Source organism: Littorina saxatilis, linkage group LG1 (genome assembly GCF_037325665.1).
Source record: "Littorina saxatilis isolate snail1 linkage group LG1, US_GU_Lsax_2.0, whole genome shotgun sequence".
Classification (NCBI taxonomy): domain Eukaryota; kingdom Metazoa; phylum Mollusca; class Gastropoda; order Littorinimorpha; family Littorinidae; genus Littorina; species Littorina saxatilis.
The window spans coordinates 88,505,510-88,532,421 of NC_090245.1; the positions used below are offsets into that span (position 1 = coordinate 88,505,510).

Below are 26,912 nucleotides of genomic sequence, written 5' to 3' on the forward strand. Positions count from 1 at the left end.
CCTAAGCTTGTTCTATGTGTAGCACAACAATAAGCGTGTGGCCCAAGGTGGCCTTCGTATGTACGCTTTAATTCACACCACATCCATGCATCTAGGACTTTGTTTTTTAATTCAAAATACTCATCTCTCTTTTTCTGTTTAGAGACCAGACCTAGCTCGGATTAACATGGCGCTTCGCCACAAAAAGGCACCTAGGACCCTGTTTCTGAATTCAAATTACCATCTCATCTCTCTTGCTCTGTTTACAGAACAGACCTCAGCTTGAACCATGTGCGGCAAAGCAAACGGTTGGACCAAGGTGACCTTCGTTTGCACACTGATCGGATCGGCGTGAGGCTTCACACCACAAAGGCACCTGGGACTCTGTTTCTGAATTCAAAATACCATATCATCTCTCTTTCTTTGTTTAAAGAACAGACCTTAACTTGAACCATGTGCGGTACAGCAAACGGTTGGGCCAAGGTGACCTTCGTTTGCACACTGATCGGATCGGCATGGGGCTTTGATCGGATCGGCATGGGGCTTCACACCACACCTATGCATCCGTGACTCTGTTTAGGAACTCTTAACATACCATCTCATCTCTCTTTCTCTGTTTACAGACATAACTGATCCATACATAACCATGTGCGGTACTGCAAGCGGATGGGCCAAAGCGGCCTTCGTGTGTGCCATAATCGGCACGGCGCTTCACATTGCCGGTTGGGCCACCAACTTCTGGCTGGTGTACGAACTGGATCCTGACATTGGCGAGTTCAAGCAGAACATGGGTCTGTGGTGGGTGGAGATCTGCAACGTCCTCAGCTGCACGTTGAGAGAGCTGGACGAAGCATGGGTCAATGGTGAGTGTGGACACTGTAGAGAGGCCTTTTCAGGCTTTTGTAGAAAGTATTAGGGGTTTAAAATAGCGTGCCCTACTAGTCAGAAACTGCACACACAAAAAAACATGGGATTTTGGGCGTGCGTGTGTGTGTGCGTGCGTGCGTGTGTGTGTGCGTGTGTGTGTTATGTGTGTGTGTGTGTGTGTGTGTGTGAGCGTGTGTGTGTGTGTGTGTGTGAGCGTGTGTGTATGTGTGTGTGTGTGTGTGTGTGTGTGTGTGTGTGTGTGTGTGCGGCGTGCTTGCATGTGTGGTTGTGTGGTCGTTGTTGTTGTTGGAAGGGGTGGTGGTTTTTCTTTTGTTGGAATTGGTGATGTTATTGTTTCTTTGTTGGTGTTTATTCTCGATTGCGAGCACATTGACAGGGTAACGGACTATAGCAAGGCATATTGCATGTACACAAGCAATTGTGGCTTCCTTGACGCAGTGATCTTTAATGACAATATGGTGGTTTTTTTCCCACTGACATATTATAGATATGTGGGGCTTGCTTTACGTGCAGATACCGTGGAAGCCATTCGAGCCATGGAGACCATCACTTTTTGCATGGCTATTTTTGGCACTGTGTTCCTTGGAGTCTACATCTTCGTCGAGGGAACTCGCACCCGCTGCATTGCCATCGTCCTTCTGGTGATCTTCTACATCATGGGTGAGACTTTAACTCGTGGTGTTTATGTAATAAAAAAAAGCGTGTTATAATATTGTTCCTTTTTTTTTATCGGAGTCTACGTCTTAGTCTAGGGAACTCACACCCGCTGCATTGCCATCGTCCTTCTGGTGATCTTCTACATCATGGGTAAGACTTTTAACTCGTGGTGTTTATGTAAAAATAAATAAAAAAATAAAAAAAGGCTTGTTATAATAGTGTTCCCTGGTTTTCTCGTAGTCTACGTCTTAGTCTAGGGAACTCGCACCTGTCGTCAGTTTTGCCATCGTCCTTCTGGTGATCTTCTACATCATGTGTAAGACTTTTAACTCGTGGTGTTTATTGAAAAAAAGGCTTGTTATAATATTGTTCCCTGGTTTTCTCGTAGTCTACGTCTTAGTCTAAGGAACTCGCACCTGTCGTCAGTTTTGCCAGCGTCTTTCTGGTGATTTTCTACATTTTCTAAGTCATCGTCGCCGGCACTCTTCTCATTCCAGAGATCCCTGTAAATCATATGCAATATGAAACTTCGCATTAGCATTGTGACTACATGAACCATGCACTGTCCTTTTCTTTGCCCTCCTCCAGGCATCTGCTCCATGATCGGCATGATCATCACCATAGTGGAAGCCCCCAACCCTTTCGTCGTGTCCTGGTCGCTCGGTCTCACCGTCCTCGCCTTCCTGCTCTTCCTCATCGCCGGCACCCTGCTCATCCCGGACATCTTCGAGCCCAGGGAGCCCTTCTCGCAGTCCGACTTCGAAGGTCCCTACCAGCCGCCTGACCGCCGCGGAGCCATCACTCCAGTTTCCATGAAAAGAAACAGTGCTGACTTCTGGTAGACGGATGATAGTGGTGGTGGTGGTGGGAGGAAGAATGGGAGTGTATATATTTCTGTCGTCCTTGACATTCCACGTTGGAATGTAGGCGGCGGAGACACACACAGAGTAAAGGATGATCTCCCTTGCTCATGACGTAATTTCTCTGCATTCTCGCTCTTGACGTCATTCTATATTTAACTTTTCTTCAAAAGTACAAGCGATCGAGTGCACATTTTGGCATTTTTAGCAGCGCTTTCATTATGAATTTCTATATATATACATCCACCCGAGTAGGGTCTGATGTTCCCAATTGGCTGTCTGTGAAGGAACATTTCCCCCTCTCTCTCTTTTGCTCTGTTAAGAGATTTTTGAAATCTCGGAAGAAAGTCTCTGCTGATATCAGGTTTATTACTCCAAGTGATGATAAGCTAAGGAGTGGACAGTGAAACAATGCGGATCGGTCATACACAGATGTAATGGGTCAATGACCATGGTGTACTTGGTCATTTACCATGCAGTGACCAGCGCTTGTGTCAATCATACATTCCTGTTCATAATATTAACATACATCCGATGGTAGAAATGTATGCCAATGTCTAGAAGAGGGGTGGCATACGAAATTAGGTACGAACTTCTTCTATTTTATATGCTGCGTTTGTCAAGTGGAACCCCTACTTTTGTTCAAGATCCTCCCCTCGACCCCAACCCCTCTATGTGAGGTCCTCCCCATCCCTCCCCTCGACCCCAACCCCTCTATTTGAGGTCCTCCCCATCCCTCCCCTCGACCCCAACCCCTCTATTTGAGGTCCTCCCCATCCCTCCCCTCTTAAGACACTATTTTCAAGACTTTCTGTTCATTACTACTGTAAATATGTGATCCTCCACCACGAAATGAGTCGCATGTCATCTCGCGCGGTTCTGCGCTAGGCTTAATACAAATCCGGGGAGTGTCTGGTAACAGTGTGAGGGTCACCTTAGTCACAGGCTTATAACTCAAACAGTTTTCGCTCTTTTCTAAAACGGTTTTCACCACTGGATAGAGCATAAAAAAACTTCAGAAAAATGTAAAAAATATGAAAATCATGCAAAGGTGACATGCGACTCATTCCGTGGTGGAGGGTCACATATTCCCTCCATTTCAAGTAAGACTTCCCCGTCTTTCAGACCTGATTTTGTCAGGGTTTTTTTTGCGGTCTTAAAACTGAGGTGGGTTGGGGGGGTTAACTGTTCATAGTAAAGATCTTGCCAGCCTCAGTAAACTAAAATGAAAAAAAAAATGTTTTATTCTCAAGACGATTTATCTTATAAATGGTCCTCAGTTGAGAATGACATTATTTCTTCCGGGATGCGTTCCTGCATGAAGAAAGGTATCTATGTTACTTCAGACTCTCAAAACTTTTTTCTTACATCCTTCGTCGAATCGCGTCCAACGACACTCACTTATATTTTACAGCCAACCGGTCTCAGCTTCTTCTTCTTCTTCTTCTTCTTCTTCTTCAGCGTTCCAGAATTTTCTGGTTACGTGTGAGCTCGTTTGCCCATTTGGGTTCCCCAAACTATACTCTGAGAGCATAGTCAGCTTCACTCCGCTTTCGTTGAGTAGGCATGCTGGGTGTTTTTGTGTTTCCATAACCCACCAAATTCCGACATGGATTACAGGATCTTTTCCGTGCGTACTTGGTCTTGTGCTCGCGTGTACACACGAAAGGGGTTAAGTCACTAGCAGGTCTGCACATAAGTTGACCTGGGAGATCGGAAAAATCTCCACTCTTAACCCACCAGGCGGCAGCGACCGGGATTCGAACTCACGACCTCCCGATTAGGAGGCCGACGTCTTACCACTATGCCACTGCGCCCGTCTGCATGTCGTTCTAAACGGTATCTCTGTTTTCCTTTAAAAATGCCATCTTCTGGGAAAGATGAAAGATTGAGCTCAGCTGGGGGCAGTGTTTGAGATTTGTACAACTTAGTGCCAAGGTAAAGCGGTTATAAAACAATCCGTGAACCAAGCAGATTACGGACAAATCTGTCAAGTTGATTTTGCACTTTATAATTACCTGTAAACGTGAGTTGTGTGATGAATTATTCAGTTATAACAGTATGCATATTAGCCTCAAAGTGTCCTACTATTGATGTTCGAAATTGTTATATTTTAAAATTAATTACTGCCAACAAAAACATGCTGGGAATCATCAATGCCTTGTCGAATTCCAATTACCATAAAATGTCACTGTTGCATTATATTCTTTCAGTTTCCTTTCTTTTTCTGTTATAAAGAACGTTTCGCTTGATGTTTATAAAAGCTACAAGACAAAGATCGGAACAGAACGAAATCGAAACAGAAAGTGTTTCAGACAACAGGAAGTTTTCGCACAAGATTAGGGAGTAGTCATTATTTTTTATGGATCGAGGGAGAATGTCGTATTTAGATTAGTTTGGGCGAGGGGAGAGGTGAAGATGTCGCAGATATACAAAACAGAAAGAAAACAGACTTAAATTGTCAGTTTTGTACGCCTGAATGTGGATTTCTGATATATGTACAGAGCATGTTTTTAAAGCAAGGGAAAGGCAAGATTTTTTTCCACAAAATACAAATTAAGAAAGAGCAGCTTCAGAAAAATATCATCAAATACTCCAGTTTAACAATTTTGACAGAGAGAAGAAACATATTCCTGGGCAAAATTGTATGGTTCGTGCCTTAAACTCATTATTTATCACTGTTCACTGCAAGTAGAAGTTACTATATATTGTTCCTCTGTCTCAAGATTGTGTAAATGCTTTATTTTATTTCCGTCTTTGCCATTGGCAAAAATTTACACACACAATGCAATTTCTTGGTACTGCATTTCTGCTTCACGATTATTGGCTAAAGTAGGTTTTTTTTTTTTTAAGGAGGGAGGTGATGGGGAGAGCAGAAATGATGTTATGTATCAATTATCACACGTATGACAAGAAAGGATACATTAGCATACCTTGATTCTTTTATGATTTTTGTTGTTGTTATTTCTAAAAAAACCACCAACGAAACAATTAAGGCTGGTTTCTTTGAAGTTATAATTTAAATGCATTCATTGTCATGGGGCATGTTCAATGTTTACTAACGTACGAATAAAACTCATTTTAGAAATTCATCAAAAATCTTCTTGTCACATTTTACCTTTTTTACATTTAGTCAAGTTTTGACTAAATGTTTTAACGTAGAGGGGGGAATCGAGACGAGGGTTGTGGTGTATGTGTGTGTGTGTGTGTCTGTGTGTGTGTGTAGAGCGATTCAGACCAAACTACTGGACCGATCTTTATGAAATTTGACATGAGAGTTCCTGGGAATGATATCCCCGGACGTTTTTTCCTTTTTTTCGATAAATACCTTTGATGACGTCATATCCGGCTTTTTTTAAAAGTTGAGGCGGCACTGTCACACCCTCATTTTTCAATCAAATTGATTGAAATTTTGGCCCAGCAATCTTCGACGAAGGCCGGACTTCGCTATTGCATTTCAGCTTGGTGGCTTAAAAATTAATTAATGACTTTGGTCATTAAAAATCTGAAAATTGTAAAAAAAATAAAAAAAATTTAAAACGATCCAAATTTACGTTCATCTTATTCTTCATCATTTTCTGATTCCAAAAACATATAAATATGTTATATTCGGATTAAAAACAAGCTCTGAAAATTAAAAATATAAAAATTATTATTAAAATAAAATTTCCGAAATCGATTTAAAAACAATTTCATCTTATTCCTTGTGGGTTCCTGATTCCAAAAACATATAGATGTGATATGTTTGGATTAAAAACACGCTCAGAAAGTTCAAAAGAATAGAGATAAAGAAAAGCGTGCTATCCTTCTCAGCGCAACTACTACCCCGCTCTTCTTGTCAATGTCACTGCCTGTGCATCGAGCGGTGGACTGACGATGCTACGAGTATACGCTCTTGCTGTAAAAAAGCAGTGAGTTCAGTTTCATTCTGTTAGTTCGACAACTTCACTAAATGTTGTAATTTCGCCTTACGCGACTTGTTTGTTCTTTTCTTTAAAAATTCAGGTATCACACACATGCACACAGACACAGGCAAGCACAGACAAACATTTCACACAGTCTCATAAATGCAAACACATCACTGGTTCAATTTTTGGATTGATGTTCTGGTTTTACTTTTAAAAATGTGCAGTTTACAGAGCAATTTTGCAACATAAACAATGTACATCTATGCTTTGAAAAATAAAAATGCCCAACAAAGAAATGCACACAAATTAGTCAAAATACGTAAACAGGAAAAGTACGATCATTTGTTTACTGACACTTTGTTATTACATGTATCACATACTCAAATGTTAACGGTCCAAATGCAGTATGCATTTCTGAGCACATGGTTTATGGTTCAGTCACAACCATTTTCCTATTCTTTATACTCTGTCTGTCCGTCTGTCTGTCTGTCTCTCTCTCTCTCTCTCTGTCTCTCTCTCTCTCTCTCACACACACACACACACACACACACACACACACACACACACACACACACACACACACACACACACACACACACACACACACACACACACACACACACACACACACACACACACTGCATGTTAACATATGCATTGTTTGTGCATGATCACATTAAAATTAATTGGTGTGATATGTTAGCAACTTAATACCAAGTGTACAATTTGGGTAGGGGTATAGTCTGATTAAATAACACATGTACAAGACAAGAAAAAAGCTAATGACGGAATGCATGACTTCTCAGCGAATCATGACAAATGCTTTTCAAAGAATGTAGAATCCCTAGACATATATCACAGAATATAGTCATGATGACTCAAACATTAAACATTCACAGATGCATTGCTTTACATTCCCCAACAACAACAACAAAAATAAATTAAAAAACAAAATCACAAAAAAGCACCTCTTTCTTGTTCAGGCAGCTCAGCTTTAACAGTATGATCTCGATCTCATCACAGAAAGTCATTGGTGAAGGGATATAACCACTTATACAGCAAGAAGTTATGATCTCCATGGTTTTGAGCCTCATGTTAAAAATATCGTGAACATCAGTGTGACGAATGGAATTCGTGTATCGACTCCCTCTCTCATATTAATCGAGACTTCACTAGTTGCGTACACAAAACGAGGTTAAATGACCGAGACTACGTCATGACGACACTGTATGCATATGACGTCAACGCTCGCGCCATTAGTCCAAAACTAGTACAAGGTAAGAATTTGTTTATCTGCATGGAAAGAAATTTAAACGAAGAGAACAAAAGGAAACAGCGTGCATTGGTATTAATTCGTGAATATGAACTGTACATATATTCAGTTGAGGTTGCTAGGATGCAATGCTCTGACCGTTTCATTGACTCCAAGATGGCAGCAATCAACGCAGCCACGTAGATTGCACTAGCATATGTTTCACCTTCCGTGGACGGATTTCCACATTTTGCGATCTCCAAAGGTCCACTAACCGCAGGTAAAACACGCTAATACATTTTAACATTATTGATTCACAGGAAAACACAGGTATTGTTCATTTTCCATGTGTTTGTGTCAGTCTGTGAACTCTTGTTTCTGTGTTTGTTTTAGAGAAACAAATGGAATGATATCGATGGAAATCATACTTGATAATAACAGATATTGCACGTGTGTGTTGCAGAAGGTGCAAGTGTACAGGGGTGTACAATGCTTATGTAAATGATGTCGTGTGAACACTGTGGGAAGGGCAACGTCAGCGTAACCACGGAAGGAACCACCAACGTCCCCAAGTGTCACCCAGATCGAGTTTATCATGATGAGTAGTCTACTTTATATTTTGTGAACATTAACACACCTTCATATCTTCATTTGTGTAAACTGAAATACATTTGCAACGAGAAGAAGAAGTACGTTCCGCGCTTCGATATCAAACGTCTACGCAACAAGAAGAAGAAAGACAATGTTGTTACGTGTGTGTGAAATCACACCAGAGAAATCATAATCTATAAAACTTTCATTTGAAGGTTCTAAGAGAAAGGGATTGATGTCTGCAAGAATGATCACGTGCATGTTTTTGAAAGTACAGAATTATTATATTTCTTATTACTTCTTTGCACTTGTCTCTGTTTTATAAACACTGATCAGCCCTAGAACGAGAAGCAGACGTCACAATGGGGGCTCGAGTCACGGGATATTGAATCAACGTTTTACTTTCGATCCAGCCGTTCCAAATTTTTCTCGTTTCAAAATTGCTGTAGGTTTCTTGCATGTCGATTTGTATTGTAAATGTTCGTACTTCATCGCCATCGTCTCATCATATAATTTTATTTATTTACCTTTAGTTATATTACTTATCACAGATCTATAACTCAACGTGTGCCCTATCACACGGTAAAATAAAAACTGGAAGTGTTGTCAGCTGAAACGACACGTTAAAAAATCAATATTTAGCGAGACCACTTTTGATTTGTTAGCTCCCAATTTTATTTGTGGTGTTCCAATTCATCAGTGTGATAGTATTCTTGCACGTACTATCGGAACCATCATTCCCCTTAGTTTGTTCTAAATTACGCGGGAGGTTGGTGGGAGTCAGGTACCTAAGAGGTAAGGATTAATACCTGTATTTCCCTGTGAAGCCCTATATAATCGACTTGTGGATATCAGTCGTATTTACTTGCTGTAGAAGTGGCTGTAAATTAATCTACACAGTAAATGATGCGAATTGACAGTTGAGTTGATACATCTTGTATATTCAACGTTCGATCGAGTGAAAGATTGATCTTTTCGCCAGAAAGAGTCAAATAAAGTTTACAGTGTAAGTTCTCGTTGGTAGATAGAAGTAAACTGACTCACGATAGAACGTGGAAACATAACTCTTTGGGTGGTTGTGTGGAAACGTAACGTAACATACGTTGAAGAATTATTTCAAAGTACAGTAGAAGTAGAGCTAAACTAGGACTTGCATTTTGTGCACGAAGGCGATGCCCGACTGTTTCTTTTTGTAATTTGATCCGAAATTTAGTAGCTCGACGGTGTTTGAGCAACATACATTTTGTACGTTTTGGAATAATACGCGAGGTGACTTATGAGTGACGACAGTTCTCCAGCTCATAATTTTAGAAAGTCCACCATCGCAGCCCAGTTGGCACGGAAACAGCCGGCCGACAAATCTCTTCCCATAGTGACCACGGATAAGAAGGGAAGAAAAACCCTTACTGTCGGTAACGATCGGGAAGAGGTGATAGACTCGTTACCAATTCCTGCTGACGAAGAAGAGAGTGTTCATCTCTCTCTTCAAGTTGACAGCAACCGTAACGACGAAGAGGTTGATCCACAGGCGTGCACGGACGTGTCACCTGTAAATATGTCTCAGTCCACAAGTGTAGATCCGCTAGAGTTGACTAGACAGCTAATGGCCGAAGGACAGTTGTTGGGGTTAGAAGGAGCCGAGTTGCGTGCATTTGTTCTTGATCAGAAAGAGAAGCAACAAACTCTTGATCGCGAGGAACGAGAACGTGAAGCTGAACGGCTAGAACGTGATGCTGAACGACAAGAACGTGACGCTGAACGACTACGGCTAGAACGTGACGCTGAACGACAATTCCAACTGGAACAGTTGAAAATCCAGAACGCCAACCAAGAGGGCAACAGGAACAACAACTCGCCAGGACGTATTCGCGAAGATGATGGTTTCAAGCCCAAGATTCCTTTTCTAGACGACCGTGATGACATCGAGAGCTGGTTCCATCAGTTCGAGCATTATGCTCGAGACTGTAACCTGAGTGATACAGCAAAAGCTTCACGTGTAGTGTACTTTCTGAAGGGTAAGGCGAGAGTCATCTTCTCAAAGCTGAACGAGGAAGACGCTAATGACTACGACACTCTCAAACACGCTTTGTATGAGGGCTTCCAACTCACTAGCGAAGATTATAGAAAGAAGTTTCGCCAAACCAAGAAAAGCGCCACTGACACGTATAAAGAGCACATCACGAAGCTAGAACGGTATCTAGACAAGTGGGTGGAATTAGCAGAATGCGACCAAGATGTGAAAGATCTCAAAGATTTGTTGGTCCGTGAGCAGGTGTTGGACACCCTTCCTCCTGACCTCGCCGTTCACATTAGGGATAGAGACCCTAAGAGCGCCAAAGAGATTGGGATGATAGCCAACACATATCAACAATCTAGATCGAACGTCAAAACTTCATCAACGTACGTCAAGCCTGAAAAACGTCGTTCTCCCCAAGAAGAAACAAGAATAGCTGCTCCATCAACAAAACCCGCAAATCAAACTCTAAAGGCCAAGTTGAGTGACGCCGAGAGAGAGAAACTGCGAGCATCTGGATGTTGTTTCATTTGTAAATTGCAAGGGCATGTCTCTCGTTTTTGTCCAAACAAGAGAGACACAGCAGGTGCAGTTTCATCGAAGAAAGATACACTTGAGACACCGATCCTCTTAGAAAAACTTTGCGGAAATTGCAAGGAAAAGAAATGCGCCGAAGTGGTACCAGTGAAGCTGAATGGAACAATTGTCAACGCTTTGAGAGACACTGGATGTACTGGTATCATTGTCAGCAAGAAGTTTGTGCCAAAGGAGGCATATTCAGCGAAAATGAAGGAGACTACTCTGGCAGAGAAAGACTCCAAGAAGATGTACCACACCGCCGTGGTGCACATCGATTCACCCTACTTTGTCTCCGAGACAGAAGTAACGGTGATGGACGACCCAATTTACCCTGTCCTCATAGGTAAATGGTATGGACTAGGTAAAGAGAAGAAATTGACTCCCACATATCCTGTTCGAGACCCAGCGTGGTACCCTGGGACGGCAGCTGTTGTTACCACGAGAGCACAAGCGACAGTAGACGCCCAGAAACCAAGCTGCAGTCACAAACAGGGAGTCAAGGAAGAAGAAAGACTGTATTCGCCAGCTGATCTGAAGAGAGAACAGGCAAGTGACCCTACGTTGAAGACCATCAGGCAATTTGCCAACTCTCCAGAAGGGATCAATGGGATACGGTATTCATACAAGAAAGAAATCCTGTATAGAACAACGAAAGATCGCCACGGAAACGACCGTTCACTAGTAATCGTTCCGAAGAAACTCAGGAACAAAGTTCTTTCATTTGGTCACGATCACCCCATGGCAGGACACTTAGGTCAAAGAAAAACATCTGACGGAATTAGAGCAGAATTCTGGTGGCCAGGGTGTGCAGGAGACATTCGTAGGTATTGCTTGTCCTGTGACACATGCCAAAGAACTGCAACGAAAAGTCGGACAAAGAAAGTCCCTCTGGGAAGGATGCCACGCATCAGTTCGGTTTTCAAGAGAGTTGCGGTGGATATCATCGGCCCGGTCAAACCTATGTCGGAGAGCAAGAAACAATATATCTTGGTATCTGTTGACTACGCTACCCGATACCCCGAAGCTGTAGCCCTGAAAAACATCCAAGCAGACACCGTAGCTGAAGCTCTCTGGGAGATGTGGACTAGATTGGGAATCCCAGATGAAGTGATAACGGACCAAGGCACACAGTTTACCAGCCACCTGATGAAAGAAGTGAACGACTTTCTCAGCATCAAACACAATATGACTGCACCATTTCACCCTCAAGCGAATGGTTTGGTCGAAAGGTTCAACTCCACACTGAAGAGCATGCTGAAAAAGTTAGCGATCGATCAACCGAGGGAATGGGACACGTTTATCCCCGCCCTCCTGTTCGCATACAGAGAAGCTCCACAAGAAAGCATGGGATTTTCGCCGTTTGAGCTGCTGTATGGGAGATCTGTCAAAGGACCCATGCAAGTGCTGCGCCAAACATGGACCGAAGAAGAAATCTCAGGGGAGCAGAAGACTACAGCGGAATATGTAGTCAACCTCAGGAACAGAATAGAAGAAACGTGCAACGTGGCACGTGAGAACCTGAAGAAAGCGGCCAGCAAGCAAGCCCATTTCTTCAACAAGAAAACGAAACCAAGGACGATAGAAGTCGGAAAACGGGTTCTACTTCTACGCCCTGTGAAGAACAACAAGCTGGAACTTACATGGTCAGGCCCCTACAAGGTTGTGGAAAAGTTGAATGAATTCGACTACAAGATCCAAGTTGGCAGAAGAACACGGATCTACCACATCAACCTCATCAAGGAGTACCAAAAACGGGAATTGAGTTCCGCCACTCCCAATCCCAGTTCATCTGCCCAAGCGAGTGTTCCTGCTTCAAACGAAGAAGAAAGTGACGAAGAAGACGGAGGAGAAGAGGTCGTGGCTGTTGTCATGGAAGAGGACAACACGATGGACGATGACATTTTCAAGTATGACACTCAGAAGATGTTACCCCTCCTAGAAACTCAAAGAACCGAAAATGTGAAGAACATCCATTTCGACGAGAAATTGGACGAGGCAAAGGTCAAAGAGGCGAAGATGATCTGTGAAGAATTTGAAGAGTTCCTAACAGATGTTCCAAAGACGACGAACCTGGAAAAATGTTCCATTGAAGTGACAGAGAAGAAACCAGTCTTTGTGAAACCCAGACCCATACCTCACGCCATGGTAGAAACTGTCGAAAAGGAAATTGAAGAAATGCTGAAGTTGCATGTCATCGAACCTGCAAACTCTCCATACAACTCTCCCATCGTCCTGATAAAGAAGAAGGACGGAAAGTACCGTTTCTGTTCTGATCTGAGAGCTCTGAACAACGTGGTAGTGTTCGACGCTGAACCCATCACCGATGTCGACCATCTGTTTCAAAGTTTAGGAAAGGCGAAATACTTTTCAAAGCTTGACTTGACGAAAGGATATTGGGCGATCCCAATAGAGGAGGAGGATAGAGACAAGACGGCATTCACAACTTCAGCGGGCCAATTTCGTTGGGCCAACATGCCATTTGGATTGAAAACAGCGACAGGGGTGTTTAACCGCATGATGAGGAAGCTACTCAATCCAATCAGAAGAAAAGACGTCCACCACTTCATGGACGACGTGCTTATAGCAACTGAAACCTGGGAAGAGCACATGTCAGCTCTGAAGGCAGTACTACAGAGGCTACAAGAAGCCAATTTGGCGGCAAAACCCTCCAAGTGCTACATAGGCTACACAGAGTTGCCGTACCTCGGACACGAAGTGGGAGGTGGAAAAAGGTGGCCAGAAAGCGACAAGATCAAGAAGATTCAAGACGCTCTCCCACCCACCACGAAGAAGGAACTACGGTCGTTCCTAGGACTCTGCAACTTCTACAGATCCTACATCGAGTCATACGCGAACATAGCTGTTCCGTTAACCGACCTGACAAAGAAGTTCAACCCAGACAAGCTTGTCTGGAACGACGAAGCGAGAAGGAGTTTGAGACACTCAAAGAGAAAATCTCACAGAAACCTGTGCTGTGTATGCCAGACCACAGCAAACCTTTCGTGCTAAGGACGGACGCCTCCGACAAAGGAATGGGTGCTGTTCTCATGCAAGAGCACGAAGAGACTCTACGACCTGTTGCGTACCAAAGCAAGAAGTTCAACGGAGCAGAAAGTAGGTACGCCACCGTAGAAAAAGAATGCCTAGCTACAGTTTGGGGAGTGGGAAAGTTCGAACGGTATCTGTACGGGAAACACTTCACCATTGAGACAGACCATCGCCCACTCAAACATCTCCAACGACAACCGAACAACCCTCGTCTGATGAGATGGGCCCTCCAACTGCAGCCATACGAGTTCACCGTACGTGTTATCCCCGGGAAGGACAACCACGGTGCAGATTATATGAGCAGAGCGTCGTACGATGAATAATTATCTACTTGGGATAGGATAATTATCTTGATCCATGGGGTTATGTGACGAATGGAATTCGTGTATCGACTCCCTCTCTCATATTAATCGAGACTTCACTAGTTGCGTACACAAAACGAGGTTAAATGACCGAGACTACGTCATGACGACACTGTATGCATATGACGTCAACGCTCGCGCCATTAGTCCAAAACTAGTACAAGGTAAGAATTTGTTTATCTGCATGGAAAGAAATTTAAACGAAGAGAACAAAAGGAAACAGCGTGCATTGGTATTAATTCGTGAATATGAACTGTACATATATTCAGTTGAGGTTGCTAGGATGCAATGCTCTGACCGTTTCATTGACTCCAAGATGGCAGCAATCAACGCAGCCACGTAGATTGCACTAGCATATGTTTCACCTTCCGTGGACGGATTTCCACATTTTGCGATCTCCAAAGGTCCACTAACCGCAGGTAAAACACGCTAATACATTTTAACATTATTGATTCACAGGAAAACACAGGTATTGTTCATTTTCCATGTGTTTGTGTCAGTCTGTGAACTCTTGTTTCTGTGTTTGTTTTAGAGAAACAAATGGAATGATATCGATGGAAATCATACTTGATAATAACAGATATTGCACGTGTGTGTTGCAGAAGGTGCAAGTGTACAGGGGTGTACAATGCTTATGTAAATGATGTCGTGTGAACACTGTGGGAAGGGCAACGTCAGCGTAACCACGGAAGGAACCACCAACGTCCCCAAGTGTCACCCAGATCGAGTTTATCATGATGAGTAGTCTACTTTATATTTTGTGAACATTAACACACCTTCATATCTTCATTTGTGTAAACTGAAATACATTTGCAACGAGAAGAAGAAGTACGTTCCGCGCTTCGATATCAAACGTCTACGCAACAAGAAGAAGAAAGACAATGTTGTTACGTGTGTGTGAAATCACACCAGAGAAATCATAATCTATAAAACTTTCATTTGAAGGTTCTAAGAGAAAGGGATTGATGTCTGCAAGAATGATCACGTGCATGTTTTTGAAAGTACAGAATTATTACATTTCTTATTACTTCTTTGCACTTGTCTCTGTTTTATAAACACTGATCAGCCCTAGAACGAGAAGCAGACGTCACAATCAGTATCTGAAGTGCTGGAGTGCAGCATATCAGTTTGGTCATTTTGTTGCCCAATAGATGCATATATTATAATATATGCAACACCATCCATTCACCACACTTTTTTTTCAATTTCAATCCAACAAAACTCTCAGACATCAGTATGTGAAGTGTTAGAATGCAGCAATGCAAAAAAGTTATAAACAGATTCACTTGATAATTTTTTTGCCAATGAACGCAGAGGCGACAAGGCCCTCACATTATCACACACTTTTTGCCACTTGAACACTTTCGGGTCGAGGATTTTCCAGGAGCTGATGTACTTCTTCTAATTGGCGTTGTTCCTGAAATTAAAGAATACACACTTTGGAATCAGTATGGAAATCAGCTAAGCCTTTAAAGGTCCCAGGTACAGCGGAACCTACCCCCCTCCCCCCCCCCTTTTCAACACCCCTGTTTAACACTTTCTACCTCTATATGTTGACCAAGGTTTTTTTTGGCCGAGACAGGCTGTGCTGCAGCAGATCACTCAGAATTGTAGTAACTGTGTAGTAACTGTGTAGTAACTGTGTATCAACACGCTGGAATGCAGGCGTTAGATCGACGTTACAGTAATTAAGCGACTGAAGCTAACAGTCTGAGCGGATATATCCATACCTGGTCAGATAGAGCCATATGAGTGGGTACGGATATATCCGTACCTGGGAGACAATGAGTTAATTTAGACTCTTGTTATCCAGATGTTCCTCTATAAAAATCTGTAAATTAACCAACGTTGTAAGACTCTTCCCTCTCATTTTCTTAGATTTTTGAAGGTCTAAAAAGGGGGTTCATGTAACAACACAAATAAAACAAGATCATCACATATACGGACTATGTGAGCAAAACATCAATCGTAATAAATCTGGCTGCCAGTACACTTTTGGTGTTGCAATAAATTAGCTGAACCAGACAATCATTTAAGGACCATGTACTAATCTGGAATGCAGAATGCAGCCCAGAGACAAAAAAACAACATCTTCAGGTACAGTAATGGAACCTGCATTGAAAGGACACCCTTGGGGCCATCAATATATTAGTGTCCCTACATATTGCAGGTGGCCTGTCATGGCAGATATATTTTTGACAAAAATAATAGACAAAGGGAGGTCGCTTATCATCGAAGGGGGCCTCACACCACAGATACTTATCACTTTAAGTACCTGCATGACCCTTGTAATCTGCTAGAAACATGTGGGTTCAGGGACACAACAACTTGCAGCATGACATTCTTGGCCAACATATGAAGCTTCAAAGCAAACACATGGCAATATGATTTGGGCTGGATGTTTAAATTATTTTTTACAAATAGCCTAGGCAGCGAAAGGTACACAACTAAAAAGGTGAAAGATCTTTTACCTGTTTTGGGGGAAGATTTGAAATCATCTGTCTCCTGGTCATAACAGTATAATGGTTTCTTTTCATGTCTCTGGGTCAGAGTAGGATCCCACCATGCTGCAGCTACATACCTCTGCAATATGATATCTAACCAGTGTTCATTTTACGGATCCATGAAAGGAAGAGAGTAAGTGAGCGAGAGAGAGAGAGAGAGAGAGAGAGAGAGAGAGAGAGAGAGAGAGAGAGGGAGAGAGAGAGAGAGAGGGAGAGAGAGAGAGGGAGAGAGAGAGAGAGAGAGAGAGAGAGGGAGAGAGAGAGAGAGAGAGAGAGAGAGAGAGAGACAGACAGACAGACAGACAGACAGACAGACAGACAGACAGACAGTGACAAAGACAAAACTAAGTTGGAGAGAAAGACATCACTTGCATAAATGCAGTTGTGCATGTTGTGCTGCACATGTGCATATTTTTTTTATGTATAAATGTGTTTGTCTTTGAATAAGAAAAAAATTTGAAACAGTTGTAAAAGATAAAACGATCTTTAAACAAATGATTAAGTCTTACAATATGGTTACAACAGTCTCAAAAGATGGCACAGAACATATCTCTCCTAAATATAAATGTTTATTCTGTAAAGGACTGAAATATTTGAAAATGAGCATTAATTTAAAAGCCGTTTTCCCCCCATAATGATTTTTGCCTGAAATAGCTTTCTTTCAGCAGGATTCAGTGATCAATATAATGTGGTGAAGTTAAGACTTGTTGATTCAGATTTTCTGTTCACAACCTCTGTAAATATACCTTCATTTTAAGACTCCTTCCTAAATGTTAAGATCTGATTTTCTCATATTTTTTTTAGGTCTAAAAAAGTGGGGTTCTACTGTTACTGTCGCGAGATGACACGCTTCCGGACAGCTCAGAATTGCCTATAACTGCTAATGTGCTTTTATACCACAAACATTGTGGGAAAATCACACAGGCACAGCAGAACCTGTTCTCTTCACAGACTTGAAGACATTCTTTGTGTTACATTACACCAGCTACCACCCCCCCCCCCCCCAAAAAAAAAAAAAAAAAAACCCCACCATAAACAACAACAACAACAACAACATAAAACAGAGTAGGACTGCCTAAATTGCAAAAGGAAAACAGTCAGACATGCAAATGAAAGCCCACTTTTGAAAAAAGCATGAGGGCTGATTGGAGCTGCAGCCCCAGAATACAGAAAGAAAAAAACACACAAGCTAGTATACATACACTAGGTATTTGCTCATTCTCATTCTGCTGTTGGTTGTGCTGGGCGGCAGGAGCTTGGTTTTTTTCCAGTCTGTTGAACATCTGACGCCTCTCCTCTGTCATTCTCCCTGCCTCCTCCACCTCTTTGACAAAGGCCTCAAGATTCTCCTCGTTCGACTCTCGGTAGCACACTGTAATATGTAATAATAAAGGGTACATAAGGATGTTGTTCAGCATTCACAATGGGCCAAATGCAGAAACTTACTTCAAATCACCAGAAACTTTGCAGGCAGGATTGCCCAACTCATTCACAGTGGGGACACAGTGGGGGAGTGGTGACACCAAGGATTGCCTAAAAAGTTTTGAAAGAACAATTGCAGAATTTTGTATAATCATTTTTTATAAATATGGGTCCAAGAAGAGAAATCCTAGCAACATCCCCATGCAGCTGTTCCTGCAATTCTGTGAATTCGGCACGACATATAACAACGGACGGACCGATAGACACACAGATGGACAGACAGACAGACATCAGTTCAACAAACTTACCTGCAAGGAACATATCTGTGATGACATCAAAGTGCCCCAGAGTCAGGTAGTGACCCCCAGAAACCTCGGCCAGTTCCTCATAGAAAGCGGCAGCTTGTGAGGTGTTTCCGGCATGGACACCGTACACCTTTCAACGAAAACAGAAAGCAGTTGGCCATTTCATTTCATTTCATTTACTTTATTATCCCAATGCTGGTAAATTCGGGTCGCTTCCTCCCAGCGGAAAGCTTAGCAGCAACAAGGGTTGCTCTACCCAGGTGTATGCGTGTTCAAGTGTAATCAGCCACCTGCACTTATGACAGAATGGCCGAGGTCTTTTACGTGCCACTGTGGTGACACAGGGGCGGGACATGAATACCTTCTCTGAGTCTGCACATAACGTTGACCCGTGTCCCTCTCTGACGGGATTCGAACCTGCGACCTTAGGATAACAAGTCCAGTGCTCTACCAACTGAGCTACCCGGCCATGTCAATTAATGCACACAGATTGCAATTAAGGTATTAAGCGAGTCAGTTGTGATCTGAAGTAATATCTGTAGTGCAAAACAACAACAGCAAAACAAGATCTCTCGGCATAGCAATTTGTACTCAACTGACTTTCCAAAGTATGATGACAAAAATACATTCGTGAAAAATCTTAAACGCCTGTTGCAGATGATTTTCTTACCAAGGCTGTAATTACGAAGGAGCTGATCGCTATTAATCAACAAACTGAAAAATTGCCTTGTCACAAAATTGTGTCAGGTCCACACCAAATCTAATAGTGCGCAACAATTTAAGTATCCCCCGGCCTGGTTTAATTAATGCAAATCTGAAATCTAAATACCCAAATAGTTGGGTCTTTTATAAAGCTACAGCAGTTCTGTCCACATACCTTGTTAAAAAATCATCAAAGCTAGCCCCTTATAGGTATCATGCTGTGGGACAGGGACAACTATATCTTCTCTCTATGTCCACATACCTTAATTCCCATTCCAGTCAGGAGGGACAGCTCATCCTTCCAGAAGACGTTGGCATCAGTGTAGGCAGGGTAGTGCGGCACCGCATCACCAATGACAACAAGAGCTTTAGCCGATTCTTCTGACCAGTCCAAACCTTGCGCTTTCTTTAAGGCCCACTCGTAACACTGCAAGGACAAAACTCCATACATTGATTCATTCGCTTGCGGCTTTGTGGCAGGCGGAAGAAAACGTCGTCCAGATAAGTTTTCGTTATTAATTGTTTGTCTGTGCACATAAAAGACCGTTGGGTTGATATATTTGTGACTGAACGTATTTGTGTCAATAACAAACGTTTCAATAACTTACCTTTCTTGAAATCAAATGAGAGCAAAACCGTCTGCATGCAGAGATTGCTGTTGTCTGAATTAAATATACATCAATGTGTGGCTGAGAGGAACTGTGTTTTTGTACTTTTTTTTAATTGTTGCTTTTGCTTATACAGAGCTAGGGACCCCCTTTTAAGACCGACCCCCTCCCCCCCTACACACACACACACACACACACACACACACACACACACATGCACACACACACACACACACACACACACACACACACACACACACACAGAGTGTCTGGAAGTTTAGAAGCATACCTCAGGAGAATCTCCGCCGCCAGTTTTGGGAACATTGTCCACAAAGTCGGCAATGGCCTGCACGTCTGATGTCAGGTCTAAGCTCCTGACGACGTAGGTATTCTGTGCGTCACAGTAGTCGCCATGAGCAATGATGCCAATCCGAATGTTGGAAATGTCCTGGATGAGTCGTGTGCAACATTCTCTGAGCTTTGTTCGCACCTGTGGTACAAAAGATAAAAGTTATGCTGCAGCCAGTTTAAGATAACTGTTTGTGGTTGGTAAAGTTAGACACTGAAACTTTAACTATCTCAGTGCATACTTACGTTACATGACAATTATAAATTGCTATGGGGAACAGTGAGGCTTGCTAAAAAAAAAAGAAAAAAAAAAGAAAAATGAAACAAAACATACAACCGGTCACATCATATGAAGACAATCTAGATCATGTGGGTAGAAAGGATGAAAGAAAGAAAGGAGAAAAGGAAGAAAAAAACAAGTCGCAAAAAGCAAAATTAAGACATTTAGTCAATCTGTCGACTAATGAAACTGAACGCACTGCATTTTATTCATCACGACAGTAGGTTCACTGATTCCCCCGCAAACGAGAAAGCGCTGACTCATTGTATTTTTATTAGTCCGTGCAAATGGTGACTATAAGATCATCGCTTTAAATGACAGCAGGTATAGCGCAGTAGTGCTTGTGCTGAACAGGAAAGTGAGATTTTCGGTATTCTTTTTAACGTTCTGAGCATGTTCTTAACCCAAACATAACATATGTATATATTTTTGGATTCAGGGAATGATGAAGAATACAATGCAATCATTTCTTAATCTCTTATTACAATTTTAATTTCAACTAGCAGTAGCCGGTTTTTTTCTCCAAAAACCTTCACAAGAATTTCCTAGAACCGTCCTTGATGAATGATTATTCCCTTCTTTTATCATAAAACTTGACTAAATGTAAAACGTAGAAAGAAAACAAGGAGAAGAAGAAGCAGAGAGAGAGAGAGAGAAAAAGAACTTACCTCTACCAAACAGCCGTGCATACTCCCAGTAGTGTCGAAAGAGAAGACAACCTCCACTGGACGACCATCTGTCTCAAAGCTGCCAAGGATGGCCTGAAACGTAGTATGTACAGAACTATTAAGATACAGTTCTGCAAATGGTCATGACTATTTCAGAGTATAGTTGAACCCTCATTTTAAGACCCCCCTCCCCCCCCCCCCCCCCAATTTAACACTTTCCCCTTTTTAAGACCTTGCATGGTTTTCAGATTGTCTGTTCATAACATCTGTACATGTACCCCCATTTTAAGACTCCCTTCTTTTTAAGACCTGATGTTCTCAGATTTGTGAAGGTCTTAAAAGGCGGGTTCCACTGTACCATAAAGGGAAACATTATGGTTCTAAAGTGGAACCCCATTTTAAGACTCCCCACTTAGGTCTTCGCTCTTTTTAAGACATGGATTTTTCAGATGTTCTCTTCATAACCTCTGTAAACGTAACCTCATTATAAGACTCCATCGTTTTTAAAACCTGATTTTCTCAGATTTTTGAAAGTCTTAAAAGGGGGAGGGGGGGTGTCCACTGTACTTGTACCACAAAGGTAAAATTATGGTGCTAATGTAACCGAGTGCCGAAACACCTCAATCACCTTTGGAGGCGAAGTCCAATCAAACAGGATTGAGAATTTTAGAGCTTATTTCTAAGCCCTATAAATACTGTTATGCATTCGCAAAGGAATCCATGAACATACAGAAAGACAAAAGCCGCCAGACCCCATCACAAACAGAACTCTACAATCCACAGGTGTTGCCTTACGAACAACTCAGTGGAGTCTGCTGTGAAGGGCGACGGTAGTCTCCCTGTCACACTAAAGTAGAACCTTCTTTTAGGACTCCCCACTTTTAAGACTTCACTCTTTTATATTAAGACCTTGATTTTTCAGATGTTCTCTTAATTCATAACCTTTGTAAACTTTTAAGACTCCTTCCATTGTGGGTACTGATTTTCTCAGCTTTTTAGAGGTCTGAAAAGCTGGGTTCCTTTAACAACTTGGCAACGTGAGTATCAATCAATATGAGGCTTATATCGCGCGTATTCCGTGGGTACAGTTCTAAGCGCAGGGATTTATTTATTTATTTATTTATTTATTTTTTATTTTATGCGATTTATTTATGCCGTGTGAGATGGAATTTTTTTACACAATACATCACGCATTCACATCGGCCAGCAGATCGCAGCCATTTCGGCGCATATCCTACTTTTCACGGCCTATTATTCCAAGTCACACGAGTATTTTGGTGGACATTTTTATCTATGCCTATACAATTTTGCCAGGAAAGACCCTTTTGTCAATCGTGGGATCTTTAACGTGCACACCCCAATGTAGTGTACACGACGGGACTTCGGTTTTTTGTCTCATCCGAAAGACTAGCACTTGAACCCACCACCTAGGTTAGGAAAGGGGAGAGAAAATTGCTAACGCCCTGACCCAGGGTCGAACTCGCAACCTCTCGCTTCCGAGCGCAAGTGCGTTACCACTCGGCCACCCAGTATCACTATAAGCTCACCTGTTTATCTTCCTCGTCCATTTCTTTTGTTTTTCCCACCTCAGGGGCAGCAGCAAGTTCTGTAGAAACAGAATCAGACAATTGCAATTAAAGTAATATGATCAACAGTTTGTGAGAGAAAAAAGTGATTCACATAGCAAATCAGCAAGAATGTATCCATTTCCATTATTGTATGCAAAAGAGAGAGAGACAGACAGACAGACATGCAGACACAGACACAGAGAGAAAGAGAGAGACAGAGAAAGGCAAAGAAAAAGAGAGTAAATATACAAGGAAATAAATTGACCATTTACAAAATAAGCAAAACACAAATAAAATTTGCGTCAATTAATTGTTCGGTACTAACCTGTCATGTTTGATTTAGCTTTTGGTTCTGCAATCTCTACTTGAAGTGCCGATCCATCGACCAGCCCTGCATCTAGCAGTGTGTGACCCTTCACAGTGCGACCTTCAAACTAAACACACATGCATATAACATACATTAATACAAGTGCGGGTCATGTGGCTTGTTTTTAACAGGAGACTGCTAACTCACAACACACAACGCATATATATGCACACACTCCCATGCATGGGCACACACCATCTTAATCGTATACACATGTATACACAAACATTCACACACACACACACACTCTCACAAACACACAGATGCACCTATGCAAGCGTGCACACCAACACACAGAGTCTCAATCTCTCTCACAGACACAGGTTTATCATATGGACAGACAGGCAGACAGACACACACACTTACACACATATATATATATATATCCATGCAAGGACACAAACACTCTGCCTCCCTTCATTTCTCTTGAGCATACATGAGTTATAGACAAGCATACACATGCCTGTAGCTTCTTATGCTCGAGATAATTAACTTAATTTGATTTGCTTAGATTTGATTTGACGTACACTCTAACTCTATTCACACACACAAAAAACACACTGAAACTTCACCATCTCATCACAATAACGTACACACCTTCAGCACAACGCGGGACTTTTCCTCCTTGACAATGTCTGCCAGTCGACCAACAACATCAGCCACAGTGTCGAGACTGGTGGTGGTCAACTCTGTTTCTCCAAGATCATTGGGCAGCGCCACGATGAGGTTGACGGGCCGAGGCACCAAAATCTGTAGACAGCAAAGCAAAAAAGCAATCAATTTTAACAAGCTCGTATATAGTTTTTTTTCCACAAAATAATAATATTCACATTTTTATTATCCCAGCGAAGCTGGAGGTATCCCGTGAACGCTATACTGTAATCGATTTGAGAAATGTGCATACCGAATAATACATGATAAAGAAGGATTCTTTGTGCCCGAAAATGGGCCACAGTTGGAGATGGAAGTTCACCAAAAATTGGGACCATACTAACAAAAATACGGTGGGTAAAATTGGCGCCCCCATTTTTTGAGCAAACGCCACCCAAGGCCGCTTTGGACGGGTAGAAATTCCGTAGTTTCCAAGTCTATGGATAAAGCTCGCGTAAGAAGAATACGTCACGGTCGAAAGTCTTTGACGTCAATTAATGCATCATGACGTCATGCCTCCCTGTAGTCTTTCTCTCTCGCGCGGTGTGTGTGTTTGTGTTCATTTTGTGCACATGTGTTAGTGTTACTGTTTGTGTGTGTGTGTGTGTGTGTGTGTGTGTGTGTGTGTGTGAGTGTCTTCATTTTGTGCACATGTGATAGTGTTAGTGTGTGTGTGTATGTGTGTGTGTGTGTGTGTGTGTGTGTGTGTGTGCGTGCATGAGTCTGTACTCGTGTGTGTGTGTGTGTGTGTGTGTGTGTGTGTGTGTGTGTGTGTGTGTGTGTGTGTGTAAGAAAGACTGAGCATATGGAGAGAGGGAGAAAGAGTGTGTGTGTGAATGTGTGTGTGCATGAGTTTGTGTGTATGTTTGTGTGTGTATGAGTGTGTATATATGTGTTTGTTTGTAAAGGTGTGTGTGTCCGTCTGTCTATGTGCGTAATTGTTTGTTTGGGCCATAATTATCAGGGCGGTGCTGCTTTGAGATATAACATGCGCCACACACAAGGCAGACGTCACAGCACAGGCTACAGGCTTCATGTCTCACCCAGTCACATTATTCTGACACCGGACCAACCAGTCCTAGCATGCACAAATCCCATAATGCCAGACGCCAGGCGGAGCAGCCACTAGATTGCCAATTTTAAAGTCTTAGGTATGACCCGGCCTGGGTTCTAACCCACGACCTCCCGATCACGGGGCGGACGCCTTCCCACTAGGCGGGGATATAGCTCAGTTGGTAGCGCGCTGGATTTGTATTCAGTTGGCCGCTGTCAGCGAGTTCGATCCCAGGTTGGGCGGAAATTTATTTCAGAGTCAACTTTGTGTGCAGACTCTCTTCGGTGTCCGAACTCTCCCCCCGTGTACACTACATTGGGTGTGCACGTTAAAGACCCCACGATTGACAAAAGGGTCTTTCATGGCAAAATTGCTCAGGCACAGTTAATAATTGTCTACCTATACCCGTGTGACTTGGAATAATAGGCCGTGAAAGGTAAATATGCGCCGAAATGGCTGCAATTACTGGCCGTATAAAATTTCATCTCACACAGCATCACTGCAGAGCGCCTAGAACTGTACCCACGGAATATGCGCGATATAAGCCTCATTGATTGATTGATTGATTGATTGATAGGCCAACCGTGTATGTGCGTATAAGTGTGTGTTTTGTGTGTATGAGATTTGTGTGAGTCAATGTGTGTGTGTGTGTGTGTGTGTGTGTGTGTGTGTGTGAGTGTCTGTATAAGAGAGAAAGAAAGAGAGAGAGTGGGTGGGTGGGAGTGTGTTTGTGCGTGTGCGTAAGTGTATGTGTGTGTGTGTGTATGTGTGTTTGTTTGTAAAGGTGTGTATGTCCGTCTGTCTATATGTGCGTATGGGGGTGTGTTTTGTGTGTATGAAGTGTGTGTGAGTGAGTGCGTGTGAGTGAGTGTGTATTTTTGTACGTGTGTAACTTGAGGTGTGTGTGTGTGTGTGTGTGTGTGTATGTGTGTGTGTGTGTGTGTGTGTGTTCGTGTGTGTGTTTGAGAGAGAGAGAAAGAGAGAGAGAGAGAGAGAGAGAGAGAGAGAGAGAGAGAGAGAGAGAGAGAGAGAGAGAGAGAGAGAGAGAGAGAGAGAGAGAGAGAGAGAGAGAGAGAGGTTTGTCTTTCGCTGGGGTATGCAGTGCCTTGGCGTTGCACATCTACTTAATTATTATTATTATTATTATTATGGAAAGCTTATATAGCGCGAACCACAACTGTGCTCTCCGCGCTTTACATATTAATTTCTGCCGTTTGAAATGGACTTTTTTACAGACAGACAGACAAACAGACATTTTTTTTACACACAATATATATAACGCATTCACATCGACCAGCAAACTTCAAGCCTATTAGGCGAACATTCACCTTTCACGGCCTATTATTCCAAGTCAAACGGGTATTTGGTGGACATTTTTATCTATGCCTATACAATTTTGCCAGGAAAGACCCTTTTGTCAATCGTGGGATCTTTAACGTGCACACCCCAATGTAGTGTACACGAAGGGACCTCGGTTTTTCGTCTCATCCCAAGAGAATGATCGATAAGAGACAGGATATCACTTACAATTATTATTTAATTTTCTGTTTGTATGCGTTTTTATTTGCATTTATTCATTTTATGATTTTTGCTGTTTAGTGTTGGGGATGTTGTTGCAAAAACCAAATTACCTGCCAGCTGAAAACTTGCATGGCTATACTGTTTTACCACCACACACAAACAAAAACACCACTTAAAATTAATGATAGATGACAAAAATACAATATAAACAAAGTCAGTGTGTGCATCATTTGCATAACATGTGCATACACAGAGAGTGAGGAACAGAGAGAGAGAACGCAAACTGGCAGTCACCTCTGCTTTCAGGATGGTTTCTGGTCGTACTCCAAGATGACCCATGGTGTGATCTCTGTTCAGGGTTTTACCTTGATACTTCATTCTCACTTGGGTTGCTTTCACCTTCTCTTCCTCTGCAACTGTCTTGCATAGTGTCTCTATTGTGTCATGGGTTGTCACATAGTAATGTGCGTTCCTCCCGGTTGGAATTTTCACATAAACGTCTATCTTGTTGGTAGCCATTTTTGCAGGTAATTGTTTCTGCCAGTGTCGTCAAGATGCTCAAATCCTGTCGTCTGCAAATTATCCCTTGACCAAACATATTTATTGGTGGAGTTCGCTCGTCCCGAAATAACCCGCTCAAAAAATCTAAATATAGTACCCAACCAAATCAGTTTTATTTTTGTCCTGGGACGGACAGTCTATTTTAAGTTCATTGGTCAACTGAACTATTTAAGAACAAGACAACACAAACACTGCTGAGTCGGAGAAATAAATGA

The 26,912-nt window shown here is 42.3% G+C and overlaps 3 protein-coding genes across 3 annotated transcripts in view; 2 read left to right on the forward strand and 1 right to left on the reverse strand.

Annotated features, from left to right (window-relative positions):
* The window catches only part of LOC138983207 (uncharacterized), a 6,226-nt gene extending 1,299 nt beyond the window's left edge, over positions 1-4,927 (forward strand). The window contains exons 2-4 of the mRNA XM_070356622.1: positions 603-842; positions 1,381-1,527; positions 2,113-4,927. Of these exons, the coding sequence (XP_070212723.1) occupies positions 626-842; positions 1,381-1,527; positions 2,113-2,366 (618 nt within the window). The 5' untranslated portion in view covers positions 603-625 and the 3' untranslated portion in view covers positions 2,367-4,927. The remainder of the gene's footprint in view (positions 1-602; positions 843-1,380; positions 1,528-2,112) is intronic.
* Positions 4,928-9,411: 4,484 nt separating this feature from the next.
* Positions 9,412-13,737, forward strand: LOC138953108 (uncharacterized). Its single transcript, XM_070324928.1, has one exon. It carries the CDS (start codon positions 9,412-9,414, stop codon positions 13,735-13,737), a length of 4,326 nt encoding a protein of 1,441 aa, XP_070181029.1.
* Positions 13,738-15,227: 1,490 nt separating this feature from the next.
* LOC138983216 (uncharacterized) lies at positions 15,228-26,882 on the reverse strand. The gene is made up of 11 exons (XM_070356630.1): positions 26,431-26,882; positions 23,508-23,660; positions 22,869-22,977; positions 22,523-22,581; positions 20,976-21,068; positions 19,969-20,169; positions 19,334-19,498; positions 18,373-18,499; positions 17,845-18,014; positions 16,610-16,721; positions 15,228-15,555 (listed from the first exon to the last, which is right to left on the reverse strand). The coding sequence occupies exons 1-11, from the start codon at positions 26,653-26,655 to the stop codon at positions 15,467-15,469; spliced, it is 1,503 nt and encodes a 500-aa protein (XP_070212731.1). The 5' UTR covers positions 26,656-26,882; the 3' UTR covers positions 15,228-15,466.
* Positions 26,883-26,912: the final 30 nt, after the last annotated feature.

Excerpts from the sequence above, each read along its gene's own strand:
- LOC138953108 (XM_070324928.1), top strand. The coding sequence starts at position 9,412 with ATGAGTGACGACAGTTCTCCAGCTCATAATTTTAGAAAGTCCACCATC.
- LOC138983216 (XM_070356630.1), bottom strand. The coding sequence starts at position 26,655 with ATGGCTACCAACAAGATAGACGTTTATGTGAAAATTCCAACCGGGAGG. Across the intron at positions 19,499-19,968 it reads GCGGCGGAGATTCTCCTGAG|TGTTACGAGTGGGCCTTAAA; the intron begins GTATGCTTCTAA and ends TTGTCCTTGCAG. Across the intron at positions 16,722-17,844 it reads AGAATGAGCAAATACCTAGT|AGGTATGTAGCTGCAGCATG; the intron begins GTATGTATACTA and ends ATCATATTGCAG.